The 16472-nt window shown below is 35.9% G+C and overlaps 1 protein-coding gene across 3 annotated transcripts in view; it reads right to left on the reverse strand.

Moving 5' to 3' along the window:
• Nucleotides 1-16472, reverse strand: part of Hacl1 (2-hydroxyacyl-CoA lyase 1) — a 46178-nt gene that overhangs the window by 29489 nt on the left and 217 nt on the right. For 2 of the 3 annotated variants that reach the window (XM_048801174.1, XM_015494473.2), the window contains exons 2-9: nt 16224-16328; nt 13545-13585; nt 10888-10968; nt 9521-9593; nt 7814-7891; nt 6469-6563; nt 2539-2651; nt 342-477 (exon numbers count right to left, since the gene is read on the reverse strand). In XM_048801174.1, coding sequence (XP_048657131.1) covers nt 342-477; nt 2539-2651; nt 6469-6563; nt 7814-7891; nt 9521-9593; nt 10888-10968; nt 13545-13585; nt 16224-16328 — 722 coding nt within the window. Of the gene's footprint in view, nt 1-341; nt 478-2538; nt 2652-6468; nt 6564-7813; nt 7892-9520; nt 9594-10887; nt 10969-13544; nt 13586-15832; nt 15957-16223; nt 16329-16472 lie in introns of those variants that run through there. The other variant, XM_048801175.1, reaches the window with a different exon arrangement.

Consider the following 16472-nt stretch of genomic DNA (forward strand, 5'->3'; position numbering starts at 1 on the left):
AAAAGATCTGAGAACCCAAAGGAAATCATGTCCAGATATATCATAATTAAACTGCTAAAAACCAAAGATAAAGAAAAATTTTGAAAGCAGACAGATAAAAAGAACTTACTACATAAGAGAACAAAGATTCAAATGACTGCAGATTTTTCGACTAAACCCACAAGAGCCTGAGGAGACTCGGTATCATCTTTAAAGTACTGAAAAGTCCAAAAGAAGCAAGTAGTCTTAGAATTACATGATTCTTTCAGAACTTCTCTCTAGATGCATTATGGTAACAAAACAATTTAAGTTAGCCTAAAATTTGCCATGATATTGTATTTAAAATGTGTAATGCCATATACCTGGATCTGGCTGCAGATACACAATTTGGATGGTTGTCAGGGACAACACCTTTTCCCATTGGGGTAGGCAAAAATGGCAATTTACACTGCTCCACCAACTTCCTGATACTCTCTTCTGCGTGGGCATAAGCAGCACCTATAAGAAATGGAAATGTATTAGATGATTTAGTTAAGTTTGGCATTGGGACCATAAAAATAGTTCACATGAAATTGCTTTTAGACCTCAAATACTTTCCTTCTGCTTATACATGGGCTTAAAAACAAAATAAACTAACTATGGTTTTTATCTTTGGTATTTTAAAGTGCTTAAGAAAGCAATAATTCTAACTTCCCCTCAATAATATTCTAGATTAATCTGAAGAATAAACAAAAGTTACACCATGCATCTCTTGTTGATACATCACTTACCTGTTCCATGCCATCATCCTGCTGAACTACTAATGGCAATTTACTAAATACACTGTATCTACTGGGTGGCCCAGGTGGGCAGGAGGAGCTCTGCCCTGAAAGAGAAAGGCTCCCTCTATCTTCACACATCTCTCTCCATCACCAGCAAATCCAGTCTGCACTAGTCTAGGGGGGCTTAAATTCCTAAGGCTCCCCAGATCTTTCTATAGGTTCTACAATGCTGTGACTGTACAGGGCTAACTTGAATGGGATATATATCTGTTTTTTACAACTATATGCCTGAAGAGTAACCATGTCTTTGACATTTAAGACACTGAATGTTTGATGAAATATAGGAATGATTCCATTTCTAATTTGATCAAGGCCACTATTATTCTTAGCTATTTAATTTTATACTTTTTTCATGGTTAGCAGAATTCTATCAATATTTGGAATTTAAATTCTTTACTGAATCCTATTAAATAGTATAGTGTGCTTTCAGATCCAATATCACATTCCCCCTACAGAATCTCCCCGACTCCTTTCTCATATATACACAATGAAAAATACTTTAGATTTTATGCAGCAAGTTTCCTTATTCTCCTTCTTACCTCTATGTCGATGTACACTCAGTCTCTCTTCCTAGACTGTCTTTGTTCTCCCTGAAACTTAGTGAACTATTGCCCAGTTTGTCAAGGTATAGCTGCTGTGCCATGCCTTCTGGAATGTCTTTGCACCACCTACACAAGGCAAACTGTTGCTGCTTTCCTGGAGAAGCCACCTCGGCCTCTCTTTACACACTAAGAGTTTACATGTAATCAGGTATCAGGCCTATTCCCCTCTAGGTAGGAATCATTATTTTTCTGTATTCCTCATGAATGGTTTTATAATCCTTGCCTTATCATAAGTACTCATCAAGTGTTTATTAAAGGAAGAATGAAAACTAGCACCCACTAAGTGCTTTCCACGTATGTTGTTGCTGTTTATACCCTATTGAGGGAGTTAATATTCCTATTTTACAAGTGAGATATTGAGACTCAGAGCAAATGCTTGCCAAAATACATCATAAAATGCATTCAACTCAGAATTATTTCAGTTGTTCACCATTTTCTTTAAAACTATTTTTAGTTTCTATGTGATATCTAAGTAATGTATAATTGATTAACATGGTCATAGGTGATCCCAACAGCCTTACAATAATAAATTTCTGATAGGAGTATAAATTGGTTGGTACCACAGCTCAGGAGAAAGCAATTAACAGTTTATACCAAAAGCCTTAAAAATATTTTGACTTAGTCGATTCTCTTTGGGGGGATCTGTCTTAAATCCTAAATAGGAAAAAAAGCGTTAGGCACGGATATTTTCATCACAGCTACTATAAACTAACAGTAAATATTCACCAGTAAAGTATTAATATGTATGTGAACAGACATTAAGAATTATGTCTAGAAAATAATTTTAAGATGATGGAAAATGTTACAATGAAAAAAGGAATAGAAAAGTATAAGGGTTAAAAATCACTGGTTGAAGAGATTTCTTCTATATTTCTAGATTTTCCCAAAATTTTTTATAATAGGAAAAAAAAAATCATTTTACTCTTAAGTCCCAAGCAGTGTAATAATTTCCTTGTAAGAGATCTCTGGACAATCAAGGATAATTCTATGATCTGAAAACTAATAATGTAAAATGAAGATGAAGAAAACTCTTATTCCAGTTTCAACATTAGAGCAGACAATAAATAAAAATAATTCCTAAAGAGAATCAGCATTCTTTCAAATGCCTCGCAAGACTTAGTCCTATTCAACGTTACCTTTCCCAATGATGAGAAGGGGCTGTTTGGCATTCCTAATTATAGATGCTGCCATACACACAGCAGAGGTTTCTGCCATGCTAACAGGAGGTGGCATACAGCACTCCTTGTACCTGCAAATAAACAACTCTCTTAATTAAAACAGGCCAACTCCAAAATTTCTTACTGTGAAAATTTCAAATACATAAAAAGGTAGAAGCCAGGCATAATGCTGCATGCCTGTAATCCCAGCAGCTTGGGAGGCTGAGACAGGAGAATGGCGAGTTCAGCATCGGCAAGGCCCTAAGCAACTCAGTGAGACCCTGTCTCTAAATAAAATATAATAGGGCTGGGGATATGGCTTAGTGGTTGAGTGACCCTGAGTTCAATCCCTGGTACTCACTCTCCCCTTAAAAAAGTAGAAAAATAGTACAATAAATTCCATAAACTCACCATGTAGATTTAACAATTGATACCAGCTTACCACCTTTGCTTCACTCACACATGTGCATGTTTTTCCTCCAAATCATTTATATATATGGTTGTAGATGGACACATTACATTAATAAATATTTATTTATTTTATGTGATGCTGAAGATCCAACCCAGTGCCTTACACATGCTAGGCAAGCGGTCTACCACTGCGCCACAACCCAGCTCCCCCCACCCAATCATTTTAAGTATGTAAGAGTAAAAGAAATTGAAGTTAAAGTGTAAAAGACCGGGCATTGTAAAGTTTCTAAGCTGCAAGGCCTGAGTTAAAAAGTAAAGGACCAGGTATTGTTAAGTTCCTATGCTACACCCCAAAACCTGAAATTCCTGTAGCTGTTAGGACAATACCCGGAACTGCCCAGTAAATATTCCCCCTGACCATCTGGTTGTTTAATAACCTAGGACCCTGTGCGGCCTGGCACATAGGCATCGCAGGGCCTAAACCAATCAGTTTGAATGTACCTCCCTCCTTAGGATTGACCTATCACCCCCCCCCCCAACCTGTTCCCGCCAATGAATGTGCTAATCAAGTTTGAGAATTGTTGTTTGATTTTCCCGCGGTGTATGATGATTTGTTAAAGGAGACTGTGATGTATGTAAAGTCCCGCCCTCCCCAAAAAGTGTACTTAAACACTGCTCAAGCCCTGCTCGGGGCTCTGGGCTGCTCTCCCTTCTTGAGTGAGCACGGAGCCCCAGCGCGCTGGATTGGATCCTCAAACCCCTTTTGCTGTTGCATGAGCCAGTCTCTTGGTGGTCTCTTCCTCCGACGTTCGCCAGACCCTTACAAGTAAATGACAGGCATCAAGACATTTCACCCTAAAAAATTCCTGATGCAGGTCTAAAAGAGAAGAACCTTCTCTTACACAAACATAATATCCTTATCACATCTAGTAAATTAACAGTTCTTCCCCAATATCTAGTAACCAAACAGGAATTCATTGACAGGAGACAGGGGTCAATAGCTTTGCACTGTAACAGCAATAGTAGTAGTTATTGTTGTCGTAATAGTAAATACCATACTAAAACCAATTATTTAATGCTATATGCCATTTTTTTCTCATTTAATTTTCAAAACAATAAAGAGAGGTATCACTATTACCTTAGTTTCACCACAGTGGAATAAAGACTCATAGACAGTAACTTAACCATGGTCCCAAATGGCACAGGACAGAGACTGCACTAAACAAGTCTTTCTGTCTCCTAAGTTCCAGTTGTGTTTCATTATTCCCCTCAGCACTCACTATTTCCACTCACTAGGTAAGTCAATACTGTAGTGGCACCCCTTTGTCTACAGGAAATCTTCAGTAAGTTTCTCCAGAAATCTTCACCATAATTAATCTCAGGACTATCAGCAAAAGAATCTCTACAAAAGAATTCAATGTAGTGACACTTCCCATTTCATGTTGCTTTATCTTACTTGGCCACCGCCTGGAAGAGATCAGCACTCCAGGTGCTGAATGTCACTTTACTAGTTTTTCACAAATATTTATGGACTATCTAACATACATAACAACATATAATAGTTTGTAGAAGTGTGCTTGCAAATGCAGAGTATTATATGAAAAACAGATTCTTTTAACCAGGCCACAGGCCTTGGGGCAAAGCTTCACAGAGATGCTTACATTTCAAAGAGAAGAGGTTATCAACTACTCCATGGTAAATAGCTGGCAGAGGAAGGGAAGAAAGGGGAGAAGAAGCTCTCCCCTTCTCAGGTGTTGTCTTTGAAGGGTTAACTTGCCCAGAACAGTGAAAGAAAAAGCTGCTTTTGTGTGAACTTCTGCAGGCTGTGAACTTCTGAGCCTCTCTCCTTACATGCCGAGTACAAAGTTCTGAAACTCAGGGTTCAGGGGGATTAATTGATTACAGCGAAAGCTATACCCACTGAACCTGGCTGCAGCCAAATGAACCTGCTTCCTGTTTCCTGTTTGGTATCCTGTCTCATCTGTCCCCTACTACAATACTGTATAGCATTACAATATGTATTAGCAAAAGAACTTAATGAAATTGTCCCAGGTAAGCATTTCTGGACAATTCCTCACTGTGATTAATTTATTCTAATAAAAAGGGATATGCAAAGGGTCGGGTTGTGTGGCTCAGTGGTAGAGCGCTTGCCTAGCATGTGTGAGGCACTGGGTTTGTTTCTCAGCACCACATATAAGCAAATAAATAAAGATCCATCAATAACTAATAGAAATATTTGTTTTTAAAAAAGGAATATTCAACCTTTACAAAAATATAAAAGGCAGCTTATAATAGTTACAACTTCTCTGAACCTCACCCTCTCTCACTCCTTAATATTATTTTGATTATCATGTTCAGGTATTATACAGAGTAAATGTCTTTTTGTCTGACTCTCCCAATCACCCTTGGTATACTGAGTATACCCCTGAGGCCCACTTTCTACAATCAGTAAAGAACCATTTTCACAATAACAAAGTCCACAAAAATTATAATTAGGACTTTTGTGTGTGTGTTTGTGTGCTAAGGATCAAACCCAGGGCTTCTTGCATGCTAGGCAAGCACTCTACCTTGAATTACATCCATCCCTAGGCCAGGAAATGATCACAACAATGAAAAAATTATCATGATAAAGCCAAGTAAAAAAGATAGAATATAAAACTACATAGTATGAATACAATATGAAAAATATGCACGAAAAGAGAATAGAAAAATAGTGTTAAAAATGTCAATTCTTAGCTGAAATGATTTCTACTTTTCTGACTTTTTCCCCCCCACAAAATAGAAAAAAACACATTTCACTTGTAAGACCAAGAAAATATCATTAAGGCACCAAGGTCCACAATAGCAGGAATGCACTAAATAATTCCCAAGTTGATGCACTAAATAATTCTCAAGTGCCATCCTTAAATGGCCGAGTGAGAAACCAGAGAAAAAAGGATTTTTGTACTTCTTTTCACTCAGTGTTTAAGAAATAAAAGGATATGACAAATAATGGAAACATCTATGTTAGAACATTTTAAAACCATACAGAGAGTTAGACATACATTTTTTATGCTGCGTCGCAATAATTTCTCAACAATCACCTCATCTCTTGGCTTACACTAGGAATATATATTTATGGTTACCAGGGAAATAATTTCAAATGAGAAATTCAGAAAGCTCCATGTAATTGATTTAGTAATTGAACCTTAAAATAGTTATGAAATAATACCATTTTAATTAAGAAAATTAAGCCATTTGGTAAGGACTCAGCTGAATTACTAAACTGTGAAAAGTTAATACAACTGGAGATTAATTTATAAACTACTAGGTAAATTCTTTTTAAAAGGTAAGCATTAGCTGGGCACGGTGGCACATGCCTGTAATCCCAGGGCTTGGGAGGCCAAGGCAGGAGGATCACAAGTTCAAAGCCACCTCAGCAATAGTGAAGCACTAAGCAACTCAGCGGTTAAGTACCCCTGAGTTCAACCCCTGGTACCCAAAAAAATTTTTACTCACTTTATAGAATCCACATTCACCTGGAGGGTCACAAAATCTGCAGGTATGTCAACATAACAAGCACCTGGACGACCGTAGATACTGCTTCTTACTGCCTATGTTTATCAAAAAAGAAGGCTTTTTTTAAAAAAAATCTCAATCCTTATTATCATATTTTACTTAAAGATAATTCATTTTATTTGTTTTACTTGAGGATAATTTAAAACTGTAAAATAAATGCTATTTTAATTTTTCTAGACATCCTTAGTTGGAGGGAAAAAAAAAACTAATTAAAATTGAAATGTCCTCCATTAAGTCTACATAATTCAGAAGATATTTCTTGTTTAAAAAAAGAGATTAGACGGAGGTGGTGGTACACAATGTTATCTCAGTGACTCAGGAGGCTGAGGCAGAAGGATTGCAAGTTCAAGGCCAGCCTGGGCAACTCAGTGAGACCCTGTCTCAAAACAAAAAATAAAAAGGGCTAGGGATGGGGGCTGGGATTGTGGCTCAGTGGTAGAGTGCTCGCCTACCATGTGCAAGACACTGGGTTCGATCCTCAGCACCACATAAAAATAAAGATATTGTGTCTACCTATAACTAAAAAATAAATATTAAAAAAAGGGGTAGGGATGTAGCTCCATGGTAGAGCACCCCTAGATTTAGTCCCCAGTGCTGAAAAAAAGGGGGTGGGGGAGACAAGAAAGAAAGTATTCACTTAGGGCTTTGAAATTCATGTTCTATTCCACTTTCAGAAATTATTCACTAGACTCTGCATGCCAAGTTTTGACATTGTAATGTGTACTTTCACCTGCTTCTTAATCCTAATAATCTGGCAAAGTTTTCAGAAGCTGTGATGTTGTAATATGTATAATATAATTTCTATAATTCGTGGTTTTGACATGGTTCAAATGTGTATATAATAAATGATGGATAGATAAAATAGCTTATTAAAAATTATTTTATTAACTGAAGAGAGTTTTTTTACACATTAGTCCCAATTTTCAAAAATAATCCTTTGCAAAAGCAAGGAGTACCCAGGGGTTTGTTATACCTTTATATTCACTTATGCATAATTAAAAAGATAATTATAAAAAGTGAAGCACAGGAAAAAAATTTTCCAAAAATAACTTACTTCATCACCTATATGTTTCTATAATTAAATGTAGTTATAGTGAACACTAAAATGTAAAAAGCTTCATAACGAGGTCATTTTTACCAGTCTGGATATACTCCTAACTATCATTAATTTTATTGAGAGTAAAAATAACAGTGCTAAAGGTGTAATTCAGTGTTAGAGCATGTGCTTAGCAAGTGTGAGGCCCTGGGTTTAATGCAAAGGAGAGAGTGTTATTAAATACTGTACCTTTTCAATAACAGTGGGAATAGCTTCTATGCTACTTGGCCGGACAGAGAACTTGCTGTATGGTCTACAAGCTTCCACCTATATAGAAAATGAAAATTATCTAAACATTCAGCTCATAATCATATTACTCTTCTCAAGTAAGACAAAGTGTTAAGTTATTACTTTCTATTACATTTAGAAGATAAAGAAAATGCATTTTAAGACTATGTCCTAAAGGCCTATTCAAATCATAATCAAATTTCTAACAAGAGACCTTTTTTATTTCTCAGACTGGCAAAAATTAGTTTGATAATACCCACCCATCTACCACAGCACAGGAAAACAGGCACTCTCATAACTTCTGGTAAGAATATAAATAGAAAAGAAGGCTTACTAATGTCTACAAAAAAATTCAGCAACATAACCTGAGCCTAGCAATTCCACAGCTAGGAATACACAACTTCATCTGTTACATCTTATCTATTTTTATGTTTCTGCCAGTTTCCCCTTTTATGTTTGTTGCTATGCTGTTTAGAACATGTGAATTCAGTAGTGATAAATTCTCACTGTTTAATGTACCTTTAGCATAATATATCAACTGTTTCTTCTGAGTTTCTGGTATGAAATCTATGAAAACCTTGGACACCTCAGTGCCATCGGCATGAGAGAGAGAATTAAGCTAATCCCTGGAATTTCTGTTTATGGTCATGTCTTTTAGTTTTAAAGACTTCTACAAAAAGAAGATACTTGGATTTTAAATCAGTGATCTTTCTCTTCAATTTTAAAATTTTCTCTAATAAGCTGCTATTAGTTTTCTTATTAGGTAAAAAAAAATATTTGTGATGGTCAGTATTCTTTTTTTATTCTCAATGATTGTTTTTGGAGTAACCTTAATTTCCTTTTAATTAACTTATCTGCTCCATTTACTTTTTCAGCTATATCAGCATCTTTTAAATAAGCAATAATTATAATTATCTTCCTTTGACAAGTAAAATTTCAAGTCCCTTTTAAGTGTATAAAAACATAACATTTATATTAAATTATATCAAAGTATAGAATTTTGTATTAGTTCATCATTTATAAAATTCTGTTTGGGGTTGTGGGTGTAGTTCAGTGGTAAAGTTCTTGCCTAGCCTATGTGAGACTCTGGGTTTGATCTCTAGCACTGCAAGAAAATCTTTCTAAAAATTCTGTTCAAAATTTGGTTTTAACTTTGCTCTTTACTTTATCCTACAAATGCTCAAATATATTTATATTGTATCCATCATTCACTCTTATTGCTTTCTACAACTATTTTTAAAACTAATATTTTATTGAAAAAAAATCTTAATTTTACTTTTGAAATACTTTCCTTCTTCCTTCTCTCTTCCTTCTAAAATAAATATAAATTTGTCCAGAGTCTTCTGATAATCACTTTAGGAATTATCCTCTCAACTTTTTATTTCCATGAAGTTTAGGAAGCATAGTCCAAATTCATTTTTATTCCCACTTTTGACTCTTACAAGAACTTATTTTCAAAATTAAAAATCCTATCAATTTTGGTATATTTCTTGAAAGCCTGATCTCAAAGCAGGAATAAGCCCTTTTTTTAATATTCCCCTGAGATTGTCTTGTTCAGGAAAATTACCTTAGGCACCTCTAATTTATGCCTTTTAAATTGTTTTATTTTGCAGACAGGAGTTCTTATATCTTGTCCATAATTCTTACAGTATATAACTGTGTTGTTACCTGAGGAAACTCCTGGAAGGCTCCCATTGTTTCTTGATTTCTTTCAGAGGAACCACCAATCACAATCAATGGCCTGAAATAGTAATTTTTGAAAAAAGATAACTACAAATGAGACTATGTAAAACCCTCTACAGAGAATTCAATGTATAACATTGCAATAATGCTAATGAGAAACAGAGAAACAGAACAGATTACATCCTCCCTTAGAAACTATAGGTTAAAAAATACTTAGAAGGCAAGGTGGTGAGAGTACCCTTCCTCAATTTCAGAAAAATGCAACGTTTATAGTAAATGTTTTTCCTTACTCCTGCCTCACCCCTACTGGATGCTGATGCTAGACTAACAGGGGTAGAAAAATAAAATAAATTTTTATGCTCTTCTTCTTGTTCTTGGGATAGGGGAAAGAGAAATTCAATACTTTATTAGGTAAATCTATTTAGAAATGGCAAAATGACTGACATTCCTCATCAATAAAACTTTTAACCCTTAAGGTGAAAAAAATCACAGCAAACCTAAAGGTACTCAAAAATATCAGATCCTGATAAAGGGAAAGACTAGGAAGGAAGGAGAGGAAATTAAACATGCTATAAATTGATTAGAACATAACCCCCTTCAATCTGATCTTATTGGTAAAGTACAAAAGATGGGCCAAAGGCAAAGTTAGAGAATAAGTACCAAGCAGTTTGTAAAGCAAACTCAAATACAAGAATCTCAACTGCCTTGCTAACTACACAAAGTGAAGAATTAGACATTTTAAAATACTAAGCTGGGATCTTTAAAAAGTAATTCCTCACTGAAAGCAAACAGAACTATATAAACATATACATACACACACATATACAAATAAACATACAGAGAGAGGGAAAGAAACTCTAAAATGTTAACAGTGTCCACCTCTAAGTAAAGGAATAAGAATAATTTTCATTTTCCTTATACCTTTTAAAACAGCCCATATTCATGGTATACAACATGGTGTTTAAAAAATACACAAACACATAATGAAGTATGCTAAAGTAAAATTAACGTATTCATCATTTCATATATATACTTTTTCTGTGTGTGGTAAAAGAACCTGAAATCTACTCTCCTAAGCAAGTTTCCTGAATCCAATTCTATTAATTAACACAACACAACATTAACTATTGTCCTTATGTTGTACACTAAAACTCTAGGCTTCTCTATCCTGCATAACTAAAACCTTATACCCTTTGACCTTCACCTCTCACCTACCCCCTTTCCCTTAATCACCTTTCTGTTTCTATATATTAGAGGATTTTTCCCAGTCTTTCCACTGAAGATCAGTTCTACTTAGTAAGATTACAGAGGACATTTTAAGAAAATGTTTTCAGTAATAAAACTTTGATTACCAACAGTTCATATTTGCATTTGCCATACCACCCAAGGCGTGGATGAGACCTGGGCCAGAAACAACAAGGCATACTCCTGGCCTAGAAGCAAAACAGAATTTATTTTATTAAAATCAGATCAAATTTACAACTGAACAAGCAGAATAAGCCCCCAAAATCTTTTTTTTTTTTTTTCCAGAACTGGAAACTGAACCCAAAGGCTTGCGCATGCCAGGTAAATGCTCTACCACTGAAGCACATGCCCAGGCTTTTTTAAAATTTCACTTTGAGTCAGGGTCTAACGAAGTTTCCCGAGCTAGCCTCAAATCTGTGATCCTCCTGCCTCTGTTTCCCATGTAGCTGGGATTATAGACATGTACGACTGTGCCCAATCTAGCAATCTCATTTTTGAACCAAATATTTTTGGTCCATAAAACAAATGATTCAGATCACTTTAGAGTGAAATACAGCAGCAATCTTCATGAACTTCAAATAAAGACATGTAGGTCTTTATTATAATTGTAGAAAAATTATTAGAATATTTGTAATAAAAAAGATGATTACATAAGCCTTCTTATAAGAAATAAAGCACATATCATCTTCACATTGAATTTCTCCATCCTCTTCATATTTTGCTCCCATTTCATGTGGGCTAAAATGAGTTGACTGCATAGAGAAGCATTTTGGAAATGGGTATATTTTGTATGAAGAAGGTGATTTTTTTTTCCATTTCTTAACAAATAAATGCCAATTCAGGGGCTGGGACTATAGCTCAGTGGCAAAGCGCTTGCCTAGCAACTGTGAGGCACTGGGTTCGATCCTTGGCACCACATAAAAATAAACAAAGTAAAGGCATGCTGTCCATCTACAACCTCAAAAAATTAAAAAAAAGTCAACTGACCTTTGAGAGGAAAGTAATTCTGTACATCATGTTCTACCAAAACTCTTTTCCAACTAAAGCTCAATTTTTTACCCTAGAAATGACTTTCTAAGCCTAAAGCACTCAAGAAAAAGGTATCTCTACATTGAGTTTGCCACTTAACATTTATAATTTCTTAAGAATCTTTAAGACAGACTTTAAAATGCATTAACTTATCACCAAAAATTAAAACTTCTACAACAGTACTGACAGAACTTTTTGTACAGTCCAATATGGCAGCCAGTCCACAGATGGTTACTGAGCACTTGAAATGTGGCCATCATAAATAAGAAACTATAGTTTAAATGTTATTTCATTTTAATTAATTTAAATGTAGTCACACATGACTAGTAGCTAGTATAATAAACAATGTAGTACCAGAAGTTCATTAAAAGAAACAAAATTTTGCTGGGCATGATGGCACAAGCCTGTAATCCCAACAATTTGGGAGGCTGACGCAGGAGGATCTCAAGTTCAAGGCCAGCTCCAGAAACCTTAGTGAGACCCTGTCTCAAAATAAAAAAAAATAACAAAAAAAAAAAGGCTAGGATGTAATTCAGTGGTAAATTGCCCCTTGGTTCAATTCCCCAGTACCAAAAACAAATAAACAAATAGGTAAACAAAAAATAAATAAATAACAAAATCTTTGAAAGTATAAACTTGACTGTTTCTTAATCATCATTCCAGCATTTTTAAAAATTAAGGCATCAGTAACTATGATTTAAATGTTTTCTGGGCTAAACAAAAAGATCAAATATTGTTTATGTAAATAATGTGACAGAAAGTGGCAAAAAGATGTTATTTTTTGGATGGCCTATTTTTTTTTGCACTGAAGTTCAGAAGGTCCCCATCAAAGAGGTGGGACTATGGTGAGGTCTAGACTTTTGAGAACCACATTTGTCTATATTTCTTAGCAGTTTAATTACTTATTTCATTTTTGGAAACAAAAAAATTAATAATATAAGTAAAAAAAAAGGATAAAAATTACAGTAGGAGTCCAAATTCTGCTTAAAAAAATACATGTAGAAAAATAACTGGAAGAAAATACTACAAATTCTTAACAGTATGGGATTAGAGGTGATATTAGTTTTCTTCCTTATACTTTTCTATACTCTCCAAATTTTCTAAAATGGGCCCTTTTTTCTTTCTCCCCCGCCTTTTTTTTTTTTGTGGTGCTGAGGATTGAACCCTTGTGCATGCTAGACAAGCACTCCACCAACTGAGTTATATCCCAGCCCTAAAATGGAGCACTTTTAAAAATATTAATTTTTACTTTTTAATTTTTTTTATTTATGTGTGGGCGTGTATGTGTGTTGCTAGGGATTGAACCCAGGACCTTGTGCATGTGAGGCAAGAACTCTACCAACTGAACTATATCTGCATCCCAAAAAAGTATTAATTTTTAATAATAAAAGAGGGGTGAATAGTTAGTTAATATAGATACAAACTAAAAATATGATAAGTGAATCAAGTCTCAACAATCTCATTTTTGAACTTAGAATTTTTATATTCAGTGGGCTAGGGCAATTGGGACATGTAAGACAAGGAATGTCAGTATCTGTTCACTAGCAATTCACTACACAAAATGGAAATGTGTTCTACCCCAAACACTTTTCTGGTATGATCCTTTCAATATGACTCAGAGAGTTCTAAATTTCTTATGTTTTTATCAATACCATCTTCTGTAATATTTTCAAATCAAATGATCCTTTAACTGAAGGATCAAATTAATGTAATTGAAATAAAGACTTTAGCTTACCTGCCAGTCAGATATCCAACTGCAGAGGCAGCATAACAAGCCTACAAAGTAAGAACACTGGAACTTAATCAAGCATATTGGGATTCTCATAGTGTACATATGAGAACAATTTATTACTAAATAAGAGACTAGAATTTAAATGATAAAAGAGGAATTGGAACACTTTTCATTTTAAAAATGAGAAATGTGCTACCCGCAAATTTCAAATAATGCTAAACAGTACCTAAAAGTATCTAATCTCCAGTTTTCAAAGAATTAATCTTTATCATCTGTTATTTATAATATCCTCTTCCAACTGCTTACTTAAAACTGCTTAAATATCTTCAGGATCAATAGAAATGTGCTCTTTTTCTTATTACTAATACTGGTAATTTGTGGGTTTGTTTCATTTCTTTGTGTGTGGGCAGAGGCTGGGTATTTAAGCCAGGGGCACTCTACCACCCTCCCTAAATTGTGGAGGCTGGCCTTGAACCTGGAATCCTCCTCATTCAGCCTCCTGAGTCACCTTCCGTGCACCAACACACCCAGCTGTGTTATCCTTCTTTGATTGTTCATCAGTCTCATGAGGGGTTTATCAAATGTATTAATCCTCTGAACCCAAGAGTGCTTTACCACTGAACTATATCCTGCCCTTTTTATCTTTTATTTTAACAAGCATCTCACAAAGTTGCTTAGAGCCTCCCTCATTTGCTGAAGCTGGCCTCAAACTTATGATCCTCCTGTCTCAGCCTCCTGAGTGGGAGAGATTATAGATGTGTGCCCTGTGCCTGGCTCCCCTACATTCTACTGCATAATTTTGGCAAGTTACTCTGTATATTGGCTTCTTCATAAAATAAATGTAATTCAGGGCACTGATGTGAGAATAAAATCAGGTAATCAATGTAAAACACTCAGAATAGTGCCTGTACACAATAAACTCTAAGCAGCTGACTTTCTGACAATCTGCCTGTTTGCTGGTTAACTGACCAAATGTGTCTTGGTTACTGTAAAGAACTGATGAAAAACAAGTCATAACCAACTACACCTTTCTCTTTAGCACAGACAAGATCCTAAATCCTTCTGAACTTATTCTCCTATTCCTTCTGAATAATCCTGTCACTACTTTAATTCAGGCACTGTCTTCCTTTGACTACCATCAAGACTCAGGTTGCCTGAGAGACATATGTGCTGGATGTTCCACACACATCTCAAACTCAAATGTTCAAAATCAAATTGATCATCTTTCCCCTCCAAACTGGCTCTTCCCTCTATCCAGTGCCCAGCATAGCACCTTAAACCTAAGGAACCCTCAACTAAGCTTTTAAGACTGGAAAAAAAAAAAAAGTCAAGCTGGAGTCTGTCTTCTGGCTCCTAACCTGGTCCTTATTTGTTTGTTTATTGATTGAACTGAACCCAGGGCTTCATGCATGCTCGCAAGTATTTTAACTCTGAGTTAAACCACCAATCCTGCTGGTCCATACTTTATTCTACGATGAATACAATTTTTCTAAAGCAAAATCCTAAATATGTCTCTTACTAATTAGAAAAACTTTTACAGTCTCCCCAATTGCCTACTGTTAAAAAAAAAAATTCCAAACTTTTCCAGCTAGAGAAGATTCTTTACATCCTCCTTGGCCTACCTATCCAGTTTCCCAGCCAACCATGTCTTCAAACTATCTTGATGCACCATGAACAAACAATACCTCTACAAGCAATCTTCCCTGTGCCACCAAAGTCCATATATTGTACATCTATTGGGGGAGTTATTACATAGGATAAGTTTTTTCTGTATGTCTTGCTCTCATGGTCACAGACTGTGATCAACTTGAAGACTAAGATTAAACCTAATTCCTTCTTTATATTGCTCTCTAGCACCAGTTACATAGCATAGTTTCTAGCATACAGTACATACCCAATATCCTGTATAAAGAAGACATACACCTCCAGAAAAACAATAAAAAACAAATGCAATTAACAGGTGAAAAACTTCACCTTGTCATAAAGATAATAGAAGGCAATTCCCAAAAAAAGTGGATTCTTGATCTTTTAAGACAGCACTGCTGACAGAAGGGCAAGTTTGGGATGGCAGAAGAAGCACTAGAAGTGGGCTGACAAAATTTATTAGCTTATATTCCTTGTTTCCAAATAATACTCCAAGAAAGGAGGTGGCATACTGTGCACTAGACCAGGATTTGGGCAACCTGAGTTTCAATCATGGCTTTACCATTTGTGATATCCTTCACCCTGCCCTGACACCTATTATGTAACATGAGACGTGGCCTTCACTCATTCACCCCGCAGGTACTTACTCTCTCAGCACCTCTAACACACCAGGATAGCAAAATAGATGTGTAGTGAAGAAATAACATCTCTGCTCTCCTGGAGCTCACAGGCTAATAGGGAAGCCAGACTTCATTCAGGAACTGTCCTTTCCAATCCTGAAATTTAGACTTGGCAGAGCACAACACAATATACTAGTATGACCAAGTTCTCGGAGGCACAGTACCTGAATTTAAATCCAGGCTCTGCCACTAATTCACCTGTGTCTCACTTTTCTTATCTGTCAACTAAGATTAACAATAATTAAATTTGGGTTGATGCGTGCAAAGCACTAGAACAGTGGTAAGCACTGAGTGTTTGCAATGAACAGCTATGATTATCCATCATTCTCAATAATGCATCAGCTGAGTGCTTACTCACCGCTTGCTCATTCCTCATCCCGATGTACCTGATGCCTAGCTCCTGGGCTGCAATGGCGATTTCAGTCACCGGGATGCCTACGACGCCAAACATGTACTCCACATTCTGCCGGCGGGAGAACAAGTGAACAAACGCCCGGCCCCTCCCCAAGTAGCCTCCAGCCCGTGCACCAAAAGGAAACCCCAAAAGACCCCACCCCCAACTTCCCAAGCTCTCCTCGTCCCCATGACAACGCCTGGGTCCCGTGCG

This window comes from Marmota marmota, unplaced genomic scaffold (assembly GCF_001458135.2).
Source record: "Marmota marmota marmota unplaced genomic scaffold, marMar, whole genome shotgun sequence".
NCBI classification, from domain to species: Eukaryota; Metazoa; Chordata; class Mammalia; order Rodentia; family Sciuridae; genus Marmota; species Marmota marmota.